At 43.4% G+C, this 15,576-nt stretch overlaps 1 protein-coding gene across 2 annotated transcripts in view; it reads left to right on the top strand.

The window, feature by feature from the left end:
• Positions 1–15,576, top strand: part of LOC121289991 (collagen alpha-1(XII) chain-like) — a 278,622-nt gene that overhangs the window by 65,727 nt on the left and 197,319 nt on the right. Inside the window, exons 13-16 of one of the 2 annotated variants that reach the window (XM_041210101.1) lie at positions 1,047–1,316; positions 2,298–2,564; positions 3,420–3,612; positions 10,772–10,896. The exons of the other annotated variant lie outside the window; for it this stretch is intronic. Coding sequence (XP_041066035.1) covers positions 1,047–1,316; positions 2,298–2,564; positions 3,420–3,612; positions 10,772–10,896 — 855 coding nt within the window. The remainder of the gene's footprint in view (positions 1–1,046; positions 1,317–2,297; positions 2,565–3,419; positions 3,613–10,771; positions 10,897–15,576) is intronic. 2 annotated transcript variants of the gene reach the window in all.

Genomic DNA, 15,576 nt, shown 5'->3' with positions numbered 1-15,576 from the left:
GGAGTGGGACTATAAACCCAGAGGCTGTAGTGGAACCAACTGGGCCAGATAACATGCCCATATGCGTGTTCACATCAATGCAGACAGGCATCTGCATAAAAAGCAGGTAGATCTTGACTTCAGACAAGATTTTAATGACAGTGAATAGTAAATTGTCAGCCTGTTTTACATTGTTCCACAGCCAAAGAATGAGGAGCATAGTAAAAGGGGTTGGCAATTCACTATTGCCCATATTGTACCAAGTTCAAATTACCATTTTCCCTCCCATACACAGACACACTTTTTGCCAAACATGTTTAAGAAGGAACAGGACGAATGATTAGTGGAATTGCACATTTAAGGATAATTACATTTGGATGGGAGAAATTAGAATGCAATGGTTCCTGAGCTGTTGGGAATGTTGACATCACTTGGCCAAAGAAGGCCACCAGTCAGGAATGAGTAATGTAGCATGTAAAATTGCCTAGGCATCTTTCAGTGTTGCTTGACCTTAGAAGGGAGAAGGACTGCAGAAGCTGTCCTCGGAGATTAAATAAGTTGGGTAGAGTCCATGATAGAACAACTGTATATGGAAGCAGCAGAACTATTGGACCACAAACCCCTTTCTTGTTCCATATTTTCTTCTTGCTGTTTTAGTCACACACATGCAAACCTGATCCAACTGCTACCTTCAGGGACAAAGTGCCTTATTTCTCTCACAATAAAAAAAATATAAGCCCTTCAGGACCAAATAACCACTTTGTCGAGACACAAGTAAATGTGCAAAAGCAGTTTGCATGAACAAGATTATTTCAGCTTTCATCACATTTCCAGGTACCACATTCCAGATTGTAGCAACTCTCACCTCCCCTGACTCTTCTGTGAACAACCATAAATCTGTGTCCTCTAGTTTCCGCCCATAGTTAAACAGTTTCTCCCCATCGATCCTATCAAATATTAACTATTGACTAGTGAAAGGAGTATCACAGCTGATGTGAAACATTTTGATCTTAATGCAAAAACTGTTGATCTGAAACTGACTTTGCACCAATCTCTTTGTTTCCTAGTGCGTGGTTCTCCTGGTAACCTTGTGACAGGAAATGTCACGTCAACCACAGTCGACGCTTCATGGACCTCAGCTCCAGGCAATGTGTACAATTATCGTATCACCTGGAAATCTCTCTATGATGATGATAGTGGAGAAAAGCAGGTCCCTGGGTACAGAACAGAAACAACATTGGAGAATCTGCAACCAGAAACCAAATACCAGATCATGGTCTATGCTTCATATGGCAGTGGGGAAGGAGATCCCCTTGAGGGAAAGGAAACTACAGATGGTACAGTAAATCCTGTCAAGACCAAAATCATTCCATTCTATACCATAAAGATTGTTATCCATTTCAAGTTTTCAATGCTCTTATACTGACCTGTAAACATATTTTAGAAGTTAGGATACCTAAGCTCATTGTCCAAGAAACCACTAAAGACTTGAAATTTGACTGCCATGAGAAAAATTATCCTGCTTTCCTCTATGTCATCAACTTCCTCCCCAATCCTGAAATGCTGACTCCTTTCTTGTGTCCTATCTGATAGACAGTATATATCCTCCAATAACCTGCACAATTGTCAGATCAAACTTTGGTAATTTTGCAGTCACATGCGATATCACAGCCAGGGGTCCAGCATTGTCTACACATGTCACAATGCACACATATTTCTTCCTGCAAGGGGATTGCTGAGTAGTAATTAGGAGTGCATGTCCTAGCATTGATATTCCCCTTCATAATTCAGGTTTCCCTGAGCTGAATTGACTCTCAGCTGGCTAAGATCAACCAACTCAACAGTGACTAGTTATTTAACTTGGAACCTTCCTGACATGTAGGTTCCTCTATGATTAATATTTAACTGTATCAACTTGCTGAGCAACTAAGAGCAATTCACTTAAAATAAACAGAATAGGGTAGATTTTAATCTTGCACAGTTGGATAAAATGTGCCATAGCAAGTTAGTAGTCTGTTTTACATCTTTCCTGAGTTTTACTGAAGTCAACTGAAGTCCAGTGTGCTCTCTTAAGTGGATGTACTATTTTGAACAAGAACAGCGGAATTCTCCCGGTGTCCTAATCAATATTTATCCTCTACCTAATAACACTAAACCAGATTATCTGGTCATTTATTTCGACTGTTTGTGGGAGCTTGCTGTCAGAAATTTGGTTGCCTCTTTTCCCCACATTACAACAGCGATTACACTTCAAAAGTACTTCAAAATGATTAATCAAAAAAAGCAACTACAATATTTTCTCTTCTGCTGTTGAACAGCTACACCAGAGGCCAAGAAAGTGATCATATCAGACGAAACGGTCAGCACACTCCGTGTGAAATGGCATCCCGCTCCAGGAAGTGTGGTGACCTACAGACTCTCTTACCGGCCTGCCACTGGAGGCAGGGCCATTGCCACCAAGGTTCCCTCTCACCTGACCAGCACTGTCCTAAGGCGACTTAGTCCCCAAACAACATACAATGTCTCTGTGATCCCTATGTACAGAAAAGGAGAAGGAAAGTTACGATCGGGACAAGGAACAACAGGTGAGGCAGTGGTATCTGAACCACCTGCACTGAGATTTAAAAGGTTTCTTAGATGATCCCTATCAGCAGTTATCACTGAGGTCTTCTAGTTTATTTTTGCTATATTCTGTTTCTGGGGATTACACCTCTATGATATTGTTACTCCAGAGTAATATTCCATTGTCAGTCCAAGTACTTGAACACACAACCTAGCTGACACTACTGCAGAACTGAGGCGGTGCTGCTTGGTTGGAGGAGATATTAAACTGAGGCCCCATCTGTCCTCTCAGGTGCATGTAAAAGATCCCACAGCACAATTTTGAAGTGTAGGAGAGTTCCCTTCAATGTCCTGTCCAATATTTATTCCTAGTCTTTATCACAAAAAAAACCCCCAGATGATCTGGTCATCACCACAATGGTGTTTGTGGTAGCTTGCTGTGAACAACTGAGTTGTCACATTTCCTCCTATATTACAACAGAAACAACTTAAATGCATTAATCATTTGTCATCTAAAATCACCAATAGTATACCCTATTCTAAAGTGCATTGAAAGGAGGTCATTGTCCACAAACAAACTCTGCCACTCTGAATTCTCCTAACCACCTGTAAATATCTTAACCACTCATTTCAGATCTGCCAGAATAAATTGGCTTGGTTTCTATCTGGTTCTGTCTCTTCCAGTGTGTGGGGCGGGTGGGGAAGATTCTGTACCGTGTTGCACAAGGCTTCATAACTTTGTGGGACAGTCTGGGGTGTTGAGTTAGTCTGTTCCTTTCTGCATTTTCATACATCGATACTCAGTGAGTTGTGTTTCTTTGATGGATGTTTGAGGTGAATTTCAGTTACTAACATTGGATTTTTTTCCCCTCCATCAGCCTCACCATACAAACCTCCCCAAAACTTACAAACCTCTGAACCTGCACGATCTAGCTTCAGAGTGACATGGGAACCATCCCCAGGGGAGGTCACAGGATATAAAGTCATCTACCACCCAAGGGGAAGTGAAGAACAACTGGGTGAAATGGTGTTGGGACCATATGATACAACCGTGGTACTGGAAGAGCTGAGGTAAACACAAAATTGGGATAATATTCTTTATTTTGAAGGTAGCAAGGAAGCTGGGAGCAAGTTTGCACAACTATCATTGTATTGGTTAAATCATGAGCCTAAAGAGCAGATCTGGAAAGATTTTTAGTCGGGAGATTTAATTATGATCTTGAGATCACCATTTTTGATTTTCCTTACGTTGTGGAGTATTTGCCAATGATAGACTGCCATAAGATAGATGAAAGCAACCAGGATTGATTTCAAGGAGGAACACTGGTTTCCCCTCTGTAACTCTGCACTGACACAATTGGGACTAAACGCTCAGGGTATTGATACTCTTTTTTAGAAAAAAATGAAATCTGTAAAGAGATTTAATTAGGTTTAATAATGTTAAATGTTAAAATAGTAATGTTGTGTTCTGTTGAGGAGTCATGCGGACTCGAAACGTTAACTGTGCTCCGCTCCACAGATTCTGCCAGACCTGCTGAGTTTTTCCAGGTATTTTTGTTTTTGTTTTGGATTTCCAGCATCCACAGTTTTTTGCTTTTATCTTAGGTCTAATAATGTGCTACCTTCTAAATTTGATTCTAATGCAGTTGGAAGCATTGCATGATTGTTGACTATTTTGGTGTGTGGATGGGCTTTGTTGTTTGTCCTGTGGATATTCTTTGTGTTTCATTAAGAATATTTGATACAGATTTTGAAGTCTTTCACCCACCAAAAATGAGATGAAACAGCCCAAAAAAGGATCAGGAATGATGTAATGGGCTGTTTTTGATGTTATACTTGCTGTTTCTCCTTTAGTTGTGTCATTATCACAGACTAATATCTGTATTCCACCAATACTTATAAGGGTAGCGCTAGCTAAACCAGGCATGAGCTGCTGAGATGGTAGCTCTGATAATAAAAAAAAATTAAATGGAAATAATCTAAAGATGGGTCTTGAAGATTTCCAGCCAGGGCTGTGACTATCCCCTTTGCCAGCTTGTTTGACTGTGCGATTGTCCTTGGAGAGAAAGATTGTTGATACACTGTCTTGGAAACAAATGGTCTTTGCAGTTTGTGTGGATGCCTCGTGTTTTGTCATTGCCAGAGGGCACCAGGTGCTTGTTCCTGTCAATTCCCACCAGTCCATTCTGTAGTTTGTAGACAGTGTGGTCAGTCCGATCTTCCTAAGGGCAAATTGCTGAGAAGCTGGAGCACTAGCACTAGCCCATGGTGGTATTGTCACTGGACTGGTGGTCCAGAGACCCAGGGAACTGCTGCATGGTGGAATTTGAATTCAATAGAAAATCTGGGATTAAAAGTCTAATGATGACTGATTGTTGATTGTCACCATCTGGTTCACTAATGTCCTTTAGGGAAGGAAATCTGGCATCCTCACCTGGCCTGGCCTACATGTGATTCCAGATCCGCTGTGATATGATTGCCCTTTAGCAAGCCACTCCATTGTATCAGGCCACAAAAAAGTCAATAAAAAGGAATGAAACCGGAGAGACCACCTGGCATCAACCCAGGCACCAGAAACGACAACGGCAAACTCAGCCCTGTCGACCCTGCAAAGTCCTCCTTACTAACATTTGGGGGCTTGTGCTAAAATTGGGAGAGCTATCTCATAGATGAGTCAAACCTGACATAGTCATATTCACAGAATCATATCTTAGACACCTCCATCATCATCCATCCAGCAGGGGTGGTGGCACAATGGTATACAATTGGGAGGGAGTTACCCTGGGAGTTCTCACATCGATTCCTCCATGCTCAACACCACTTGGAGGAACACTGAGGGTGGCAAGGACACAGAATGTATCCAGGGTGGAGGACTTCAAAGTCCATCGCCAAGAGTGGTTTGGAAGCACCACCACAGACTGAGCTGGCCGAGTCCTAAAAGGCAGAGTTGCTAGACTGGGCCTATGGCAGGTGATGAGGGAACCAACAAAAAGGGCAATATATTTGACCTCACCCTCACCAACCTGACAGATGCATCTGTCCTTATGCATTGGTAGGAGTGACTACCAGTCCTTGTGACAACAAAGTCACATCTTCACATTGAGGATACCCTCCATTGTTATGTATGGCACTACCACCTAGCGAATTTGGATGGATTTTGAACAGATCTAGCAGTTCAAGACTGGGAACCATGAGGTGCTGTGGCAGCAGAATTGTACTCAATCACAATCTGTAACCTTATGGCCCGGCATATGCCCTACTCTACCATTACCACCAAGCCAGGGGATCAACCTTGGTTCAATGAAGAGTGCAGGAGGGCATGCCAGGAGCAGCACCAGGCATACCTAAAAATGAGGTGCCAACCTGGTGAAACGACAACGTAGGACCACTTGCATACCAAACAGCATAAGCAGCATGTGATAGACAGAGTTAAGCGATCCCACAACCAACATCCAGTTGTGAATGGTAGTGGACAATTAGAAAACTCACTGATGGAGGAGGTCCCACAAATATCCACCAGCCAAGCTGTTCCAGTACAGCTAGAACACTGGCATCTACCCAGCAATGTGGAAAATTTCCCAGGTATGTCCTGTGCACAAAAAGCAGGACAATTCCAATCCGGCCAATTACCGCCCCATCAGTCTACCCTCGATCATCAGTAAAGTGATGGAAGGGGTCATCAACAGTGCTATCAAGTGGTACTTGCTTAGCAATAACCTGCTCACTGACACTCAGTTTGGCTTCCGCCAAGGTCGTTCAGCTTCTGACCTCATTACAGCCTTGATTCAAACATGGATAAAAGAAATGAACTGCAGAGATAAGGGGAGAGTGACTGTCCTTGACATCAAGGTAGCATTTGACCAAGTGTGGTATCAAGGAGCCCTAGCAAAACTGGAGTCAATTGGAATCAGGGGAAAAAACTCCACTGGTTGGAGTCACACCTAGCAAAAAGGAAGATGGTTGTGGTTGTTGGAGGTCAATCATCTTGGTTCCAGGACATCACTGCAGGAGTTCCTCAGGGTAGTGTCCTCAGCCCAACCACCTTCAGCTGCTTCATCAAGGTCCTTCCTCCAATCATAAGGTCAGAAGTAGGGATGTTCGCTGATGATTGCACAATGTTCAGGCACTGAAGCAGTCCATGTCCAAATGCAGCGAGACTTGGACAATATCCAGGCTTGGACTGACAAGGGACAAGTAATATTCACACCAGACAATTGCCCAACAATGACTATCTCCAACAAGAGAGAAGCTAACCATCACCCTTTTACATTTAATGGCATTGCCATCACTGAATCCCCCACTATCAAAATCCTGGGGGTTACCATTGACTAGAAGTTGAACTGGACTAGCCATATAAATACTATGGCTGCAAAAGTGGGTCAGAGGCTAGGAACCCTGCGGTGAGTAACTCACCTCCTGACTCCCCAAAGCCTGTCCACCATTTATAAGGCACAAGTCAGGAGTGTGATGGAATACTCTTCACTTGCCTGGATGAGTGCAGCTCCAACAACAGTCAAGAAGCTTGACACTAACCAGGACAAAGCAGCCTGCTTGATTGGCACCCCTTCCACAAACATTCACTCCCTCCACCACTAATTAACAGTAGCAGCAGTTTGTACCATCTACAAGATGCACTACAGAAACTCACCAAGGCTCCCTAGATAACACCTTCCAAACCCATGACCACTACCATCCAGAAGGCAAGGACAGCAGATAGACGGGAATACCACCACCTCTAAAGAAGAATCATACGGACTCGAAACGTTAACTCTGTTTCCCTTTCCACCGATGCTGCTAAACCTGCTGAGCTTTTCGAGCATTTTCTGTTTTTGTTTCTGATTTCCAGCATCTGCAATATTTTGCTTTTACCACCACCTGGGAGTACCCCTCCAAGTCACTCACCACCCTGACTTGGAAATATATCACCATTTCTTCACTGTCGCTGGGTCAAAATCCTGGAACACCCTTCCTAACAGTACTTTGAGTGTTCCTACACCACATGGACTGCAGAGGTTCAAGAAGGCAGCTCACCACCACCTTCTCAAGGGCAACTAGGGATAGGCAACAAATGCTGGCCCAGCCAGCGAAGCCCACATCCCGGAATAAAAAAAAGAGTCCACCAAGTTCAGACCTTCTCTTACCTGGTCTAATCTGCACAATCTGGGTTTCATACTCTTGACCTTCCAAAATCCCACTTCAGTGGACGTAGCTAGTGGTTTAAATGGCCAGCTGCCTCTGCGAATCACGCATGTGTGAACCCTGGTCTGATTCCAGTCCCGCCCTTGCAACTTTGGGAAATGCCGGGTTTGGGGGTAGGACTTAGAATTTTCATCCATTTCCCGGAATTTCACCATGACGGAGAGCCTTTCATTGTAATGAAAATCTGGGCCTAAATGCTTGCTCCCAGATTCAGGTGGGGGAACATATGAACATAAGAACATACAAATTAGGAGCAGGAGTAGGCTACTTGGCCCCCCCGCCCCCTCTGAGCCTGCTTCACCATTCAGTAAGATCATGGCTGATCTGAATGTAACCTCGACTCCACATTCCCACCTAATCCTGATAATCTTTCGCCTCCTTGCATATTACAAATCTATCTACCTCTGCCTTAAATATAGTCTGCAATCTGTGGTACCCAGTTTCAGCTATTCATTTTTACATTTTAATAAATTTCCTGAACCCCTTGATTAAATTCCAGTCTATAACTCACTGCCATTAATGTATTATTTTGCACATAAGCCATTTGAATCCATTTGTGCAGTTATTGCTGCCTATTGATTTTCTGATATCCTGTTGTAGTAATTTGATGGTAGGATTTGTGCCCCAATATCTTTGGGCCAAGTTTTGGAAATTGGTATTTATAAGGGAAGTAAAAACAGGCTACTGAGACATGATTTGTTGATTTGCCTCAATAAAAATAACGATTCATTTACGAATGTCAGAAATCTCAGGCGATTTCTGTTTACTCATGCGGAACTTTAAATTTTTATGCATCTTTTATTTTTTAAATTCGGCAATTTAAGCTCTTCCAAATGTGTACAGTTGGAAGGCAAAGGGCTGGGACTTGTGTAATTGGCTCTATTAAATGTTATTCTTATGGAGAATTCCGAGTGACGAGCTAAGGGCAGTTGTTCACCAAGATTGGAAAGGGGTAGAAGGGGAAAATGAGATTAAGCAAGGAGATGTAATTTGGCTTTACCAAATTTGGGTTTTCAATGGTTCCAATGCTGGATGCTATTCTTGCGAACACGATCATGCTAATTGAGCTTGCTGTCTCTGACTTCAGAAAAGGACAGGTGCCCCTTTTGAGATTGGGAAACTTAAGAATAATTTTTTCCCTTCTTATTATTAATAATAAAACAGCAGCGATGGACTGAAACCGAAAGAATCATCATTACTGACTTGGAAGGAGTGACTGTGATGAAAGAATGATTGCAGCCCAGTTTGGGAAACGCTGTGGCTGGTTTGCATTATCCTCTTTGCAGCTCACATCTTCTTTTCATTATGATCTGGTCGACCGAATTGCCTTTCCGTCAGCCTTTGGATTTCACTCCACCTGAGCACAAGGGCCCCGTGTGCCATGGCAGCTGAATCAACAGTTTATCCCCGCTCAAACTGCGGCCCGTGGATGATCAGGGGAATGTAGCTACCCTCTACTTTTATTCCGAAGAAAATGCTTGTTGATTACTTTATCTGTTTTCCATTAAGCCATGATGTAACTGTTTTCATACTTCATTTTTGCTTCATCCTTTAATTTTTTTTTTTACCTCAGATTACTTTAGAATTGAGTCACCTCCCATCGGTGCAATTAGATATCAGTGTTCCATTTAGTTACTTAACTATGTTACTTGTTACTTGATAGAGTGGGGAAAGGTAAAGTCTGAAACAGATTTTGATGCTCATGAGGGAGTTATCATATTTAAACATTTGCTTAATGCACTTTTGATTGCAGCCATTTGGAATACTTTGTCAATCAAAGACACTCTGCTATTAAAGGGAACCAGATACAGACTGCCTGGAGGATAATTAATGCAATTCTCATTGTGTTCTTCATACATAGCAGTTCAATGTCTCACATGGAAGCCTGTCATCCAGATGAAGCTTTGCTAACCATCTGATTCCAGCAGGATGATTCCTGTTACTCTGTTTTGTCAATCTGCTCCTACTTGGCCCTGAGCTGAGCTCATGACCGCATATCCACTCCATTGCCAGGACTGCCTGTCTCCCCTTCTGCAATGATGCCCATCTCCACCTCTGCCTTAAGTCATTTGCTGACACACTCATTCATGACCAAATCACTTACAGGCTGAAGCAGTCCAACATTTTCTTGGCGGCCTTCCCAACCTCCATAAATGTGAGCTCACCTAAAACTCTGCTGTCAGCATCCTAAGTCACACCAAACCCTCTCACTCATCACCCCTGTTCTTGCTGACCTATATTGGCTCCCAGTCTGCAACACCTCAAATTTAAAATTCGAATTGTTGTGTTCAAATGGTCTCACTCCTCCCTATCTCTGTAACCCCCCCTCCCAGCCCCACAGTCCTCCGAGACCCCTGCTCTCCTTCAATTCTGGGCTCTTGCTCATTCCCAATTTTTGTCGCTCCACCGTTGGTGGTCATGGTTTCAGATTCCTGGGTCCCAAGCTCTGGAATTCCCTCCCTAAGCTTCTCCATCTCTCTATGCCTCTCTCCTCCGTTAGGTTGCTCCTTAAAACTTACTTTGGCCCGAGCTTTTGGTCATCTGTCCTAATATCTCCATGTGTGTCTCGGTGTTAAATTTTGTCCAATAATGCTCCAGTGAAATGCTCTGAAGCTCCAAGGGTTCCATGAGCAAGCTGAATTGGGGTTCAGAGGTAAAGCGGATGAAGGAAGATGCATGGGGCAGGGGTGGGATGGGTGCGGGGGAAAGGGGTTGGGACACTGTCCATCTCTGCTTGGCCTAACCCCACTTGTCCCCACAAAAAATGTTCCAGGTTGCTATGAGGAATGTTCCAGTGAACACGAACTCTAACAATTTAGAGTAAGACAGCAAATGCTCTGATTGAGAATTGAAATGAGAGAGGGGCTTCCTGTTAAATGAAAGTTTCTTTTTCTCATTTCCTGCTGGTGTTATTAACAAGGGACCATAGGTGTTGATTTGCAGTGAAATGCTTCATTTTGATTTAAAATTTTTTTTTTATACCAACAATGATGTCAAACTGATACCCTTGGCTATGTTTTTGCATTTATAGAGCTGGCACAACCTACAAAGTGGCAGTTTCCGGAATGTTTGAAGGTGGAGAAAGTTTGCCGCTTTTCGGGGAAGAGCAGACAACCCTTTCTGATGCGCCATTTGAGGTGCCTCTGGCACCATCAGGTAACAATTGTACTGATTGATCAGTGATTTAACATAGTGCTTCTCTCCAAAGCAGTGACATATTAAGCACTGGTACTAACAGGAATATAAGGAGGTCATTCAGCTGCTTAAACCTGATTTAGATGACTTGTTGCATCTAGAGACACATGACGCAGACAAAGCACATGCTTACGTCTGCTTTCCATAGCTTGTTTTTCCAGGAACAGGTCACTAGCCTGAAGCTATAGCTTGAGGGGCTTCACTGAGCAAGAAGCATGGCTACCAGCATTCTCACCCACTCTTACCGCCTGCCAGAGGCACATCGGAAGGATTTACAGGTTGATAATCAACCTGTTTGGCTGTGTTCTGAACACACCTTCTGCGGCCATTAAGTTCTAGAGTGGAACTTGAAACTGGAGCTTCTGGCTCAGTGAGAGGGAAGCTACCCACTGCGCCACAAGATCTCCTTCCCAGGAACTGGATCTGCCATAAAATTATATCTTGGCTGATCTGTATCTTAACTCTATTAGTTCCGTAACTCTTAATACCCATACCTAACAAAAATCTATCAATATCAGCTTTAAAATTTACTACTGACCTCACCTTAAAAGCTTTCAATCATTTAACATTGGAATGTTTTCAATACTTTCTGTAAATAGGTCACGGAGAATGTTGGAGTTTGTTATTGTGGCAGCTGCTCCTCGCTCTCCTGAGGTCTATTTTAGCTAAAAAAAGATGTGAAAACAATTAAAAAATTGATCCATATTCATACATTCTCAATCCTCAATTTTTCCTCCCATCTCTCCCAAAGGCAATCCAGGGCCTTGGTTCCACTAATCACTGCCCAACCACTTATTTTGCCAGCCTAGACAATTTGGTGGGAATTTTAGTGCCCATCCACCACCCCCCACCTCCGCACCCCCCCCCTCCCCTCCCCCCCCCCACACCCCCCTTCCCCTCCCCCCCCCGCACCCCCCCCCTCCCCTCCCCCCCCCGCACCCCCCCTTCCCCTCCCCCCCTGCACCCCCCCTCCCCTCCCCCCCCCACCCCCCCGCACCCCCCCTCCCCCCCCTGCACCCCCCCTCCCCCCCCTGCACCCCCCTCCCCTCCCTGCACCCCCCCTCCCTCCCTCCCTCCCCCCCCCCGCACCCCCCTCCTTCCCCCCTCCTTCCCCCCTCCCCCCCTCCCTCCCCCCCCTCCCTCCCCCCCTCCCTCCCCCCTCCCCCCCCCTCCCTCCCCCCTCCCCTCCCCTCCCTCCCCCCTCCCCCTCCGCACCCCCCCTCCCCTCCGCACCCCCCCTCCCCTCCCTCTCCCCCCACCGCACCCACCCCCCCCGCAACCCCCCCCCCCCCCCCCCCCCCCCCCCCCCCCCCCCCCCCTCCCCCCCCCCCCTCCCCCCCCCCCCCCCCCCCCCCTCCCCCCACTCCCCCCACTGGAATGGAACCATTTACCCCATTTGATCTTCCCCGGTTCCTGATCCTGATGGACACCTGCGAAATGACAATGGTGCCCTGTTTTACATATGCAAAATCAGATTCCAGTGACATCTCTGGGACCTGAATGCAATCTTAACCCTAGATTCGCATGGGTACACCCAGATTCTCCATCAGGGAAAGCCTGTCATGAACAGGAGTTAGAATGAGTTTCCAGGAAGGAGAATTTTTTAAAAAAAACAATCTATTTCCTAATGGGCCACGATAGGTGGAGACGATAATCAAAACTCCTCCCTCCCCTAAATTACCACCCCGATCTGAGATCAGCTGATTCAGATCGACAGCCATTAGAATCTGGTGGACTTCTGAGTCCATTTAGTTACCAGGAGGAATTAATTAATTAACATTGGATGTAATATAAATGAGTACTGATTCCAATCACTTCATATTCCCATAGAAAAGGATCTCTGGGGTTGGGGGAAGGGAGGGTCAAGTCCCACTCATTTCAGATTCTGAACTGAATATTTGGATAATGAACAGGAGCTGAGATGTTGTACAGCAAAATGACAAGGAGAGTCATGTCTGGGTTGTTTTTGCTGCCTCCTGGTGGCTAGCTATAGTGAGCGTTGGTGATGGCCTGGGAGACGGCCAAACACCAGGGCTCTCAGCTATGGCCATCAGGCCAGCTGGACCTTCATATACCATTAGAGAGTGCTGCTGTCATCTTTGGTACTGCCTGTGGGGAGTTCCTGAGGGCTGTCAGTGTAAAGTTGAATTGTCACTAATGACAGCTAAGTAATAAGGCTAGGACATGGTGAGTGTGTATGAAATTGAGCTCCCACAGACTAGGGTATATATTATGATCTCTTGTGAACATTTAATACACTCATATGAATCTCCTGTCTGCACTGTGTTAGCGTAGATGTGAATCCTTGCTCAGTGCAGAATTTCTGGCCAAGTGTATTAAGCAGGCATACCCGGACATTTTTCACAACACTGTCTTGAAGAAAATAAATTATGTTAAATTTAATATATTTAATTCTGTAAGTAAGCAGAGACCTCAGACTGCTAACGTGACAATGGGACAGTTGCAAAATTAATTGCCTCTAACTGTCAAAGTCAGATGAGACTGTTATATTCAACCGTATCATACTAACTGTGACACTCTTAGAAAATATTACACATATTTCATAGGCATAACATTGTGATATTGCATGTCAGAATTATTTTCCTTGGGTAACATTGCCCATTGCAGTTCTAAACCACAACATAGAACAACATATAACACTTTGCCACATCAATAAACCAAGAGAATATTCACAGAGGCCAACAATCTAAATCATACTTGCAGCAGTAGACTGAGCAAATGTTCACAGCACAAATATTTCATGCAGTAATGCAGTTATATTTTGGACAGGAGAATTTGGTTTGTCATTCAGCTACTCAAGCATTTAAACCTTCCATTAGTTTCCTTGCCATGGATCTGGAACTACTTGTCTTGCACTGAAATTTAATGAAATGCAAACATTCTAATTAAAAGGAAACCAAACCACTTAGGACATTTTGCTTTTATTATTGGAAGGCTTTCTTTAAAAATGGCCAATGCTGGGGCTTACTGGTGAAGGCTTTGTAACGTAAGGATAATAGACCCATTTGAATGTAGGTCTTGGAGTTTCAGAAAAGTAGAACGTTCGATCTTTGGAGCAGTGAACTTTCCCTGACTACATTCTTCTCTGACTTACTTATATTCAAGCATTAACCTGTTTATTTTAAATGAACTGACATAACACAAAGAGAAATGTAAGATGAGTGTACTAAATGTTCATGTGGGAAAGTTGCAAGTTTGATCATATACTGTCACAGAGTTTACCACTGTAGCTATTTTTCCAGTTCTCTGTACACATTGTAAGATGTCTTTTCTTGCTTCAAAGTATAAACTTGTTCTTTTTTTTCCAGTCATGATCATGCACAGTACATATATCGCACATGGATCAGCAACTCTGATTAATACTTATTTCTTCCCTTGTGATGCCATAAAATATTACTTTTTGATGTTCATTTAGAAGAAGACCTCCCCCACTCCCACTCCCTTTTAATTTTACAGCTAGCACCGTGTACTTGCTTACCGCATTTCGCCCACTGAAAGCAGGAATCATACATGAGCATGGAAGAAACATATTAAAATACAGAGTGGATGTTTCTGAAACTTACCAAGAAGAGTACATATCAGGCCAAAGGCCAGCAGTCATTGCATGTCATGTAGCCAGCGATTGCGTGGATTGTCATGAAACCTGCAAAAAAAAAGAAACAAAAGTGTTGTTGGAACAGACGCAAGCAAACTACAAATTTAAATAAACATTATTTTCAAACCTCCTCTGCGTATTGTGGTCTTTGGCGTTTGTGCAATACATCTTTTGCATTTTCTTCCCATGTGTTGGAGCTTTCTGCCTCTAAAGGGAGTTGTTTCAAATTTCAGTTCATTTAGGCGAATAATCGAGATTGAGAAACTTGGATGCTGTTTTTAGTTTGTACTGTGTGTTTTCGTTCTGAAATCATGAACATTTACATGTGATGATATTAACCTTCCTGTAATTTGCTTTGCTAGAATTGAGTATGTGATTTGATGTATCATCATTTCCCTCTATTTTGGTGTTCTTACAGCATTTGGTTTGGGATTGGACCCAATAAATGTTTGGTATTGAATTTGAAGGATCTTCAAAAGCATTGGGTGACTATAAGCAGGAGAGCCTTAAGGGGATAATATTCTATCTAAAATAATAGCCCTTATCCAAAGTGAACTGGCATGGAAGATGGTAATCCAAGGCCATTCATAGTTTAGTTGCTATAATCAGGGAAGATAATATTGGGGAATTTTGGCAATTGATTTATACCAACAGTCCATTTCATTATATTGCATTATAATATGCTTGACATATTGGAATAATAGATAAATAATGTTCAAAATTACAAAATTTCAAATTCAAAAAGCTAAATTGCGTTTTAATTTTGGAATATATTATTTGTAGCTATGTGCTGGAGTTACCATGTAAATATCTACCATTGTCCGGTGATGCAGCTTTAAAGGGGCACAATCTTCATTCAAAAAGTAGCTGTTAAAATTTATTTTCTGACTGTTTAAAAACATGTGACACAAATGTGTGAACCGCAACAAAATATGTCATTGTGTCATTCATGCATTGTGTAGCAAAAGTGATATAAAGCTCTGCTCCCTCCTCAAACCAAGAAAGCTTTGGTCAACCCATTGTCA

The sequence above is a fragment of the Carcharodon carcharias genome, chromosome 2, assembly GCF_017639515.1.
Source record: "Carcharodon carcharias isolate sCarCar2 chromosome 2, sCarCar2.pri, whole genome shotgun sequence".
Taxonomy (NCBI): Eukaryota; Metazoa; Chordata; class Chondrichthyes; order Lamniformes; family Lamnidae; genus Carcharodon; species Carcharodon carcharias.
The sequence above is the reverse complement of the archived record's forward strand: the minus strand, read 5'-3'. Positions and strand labels throughout refer to the sequence as shown.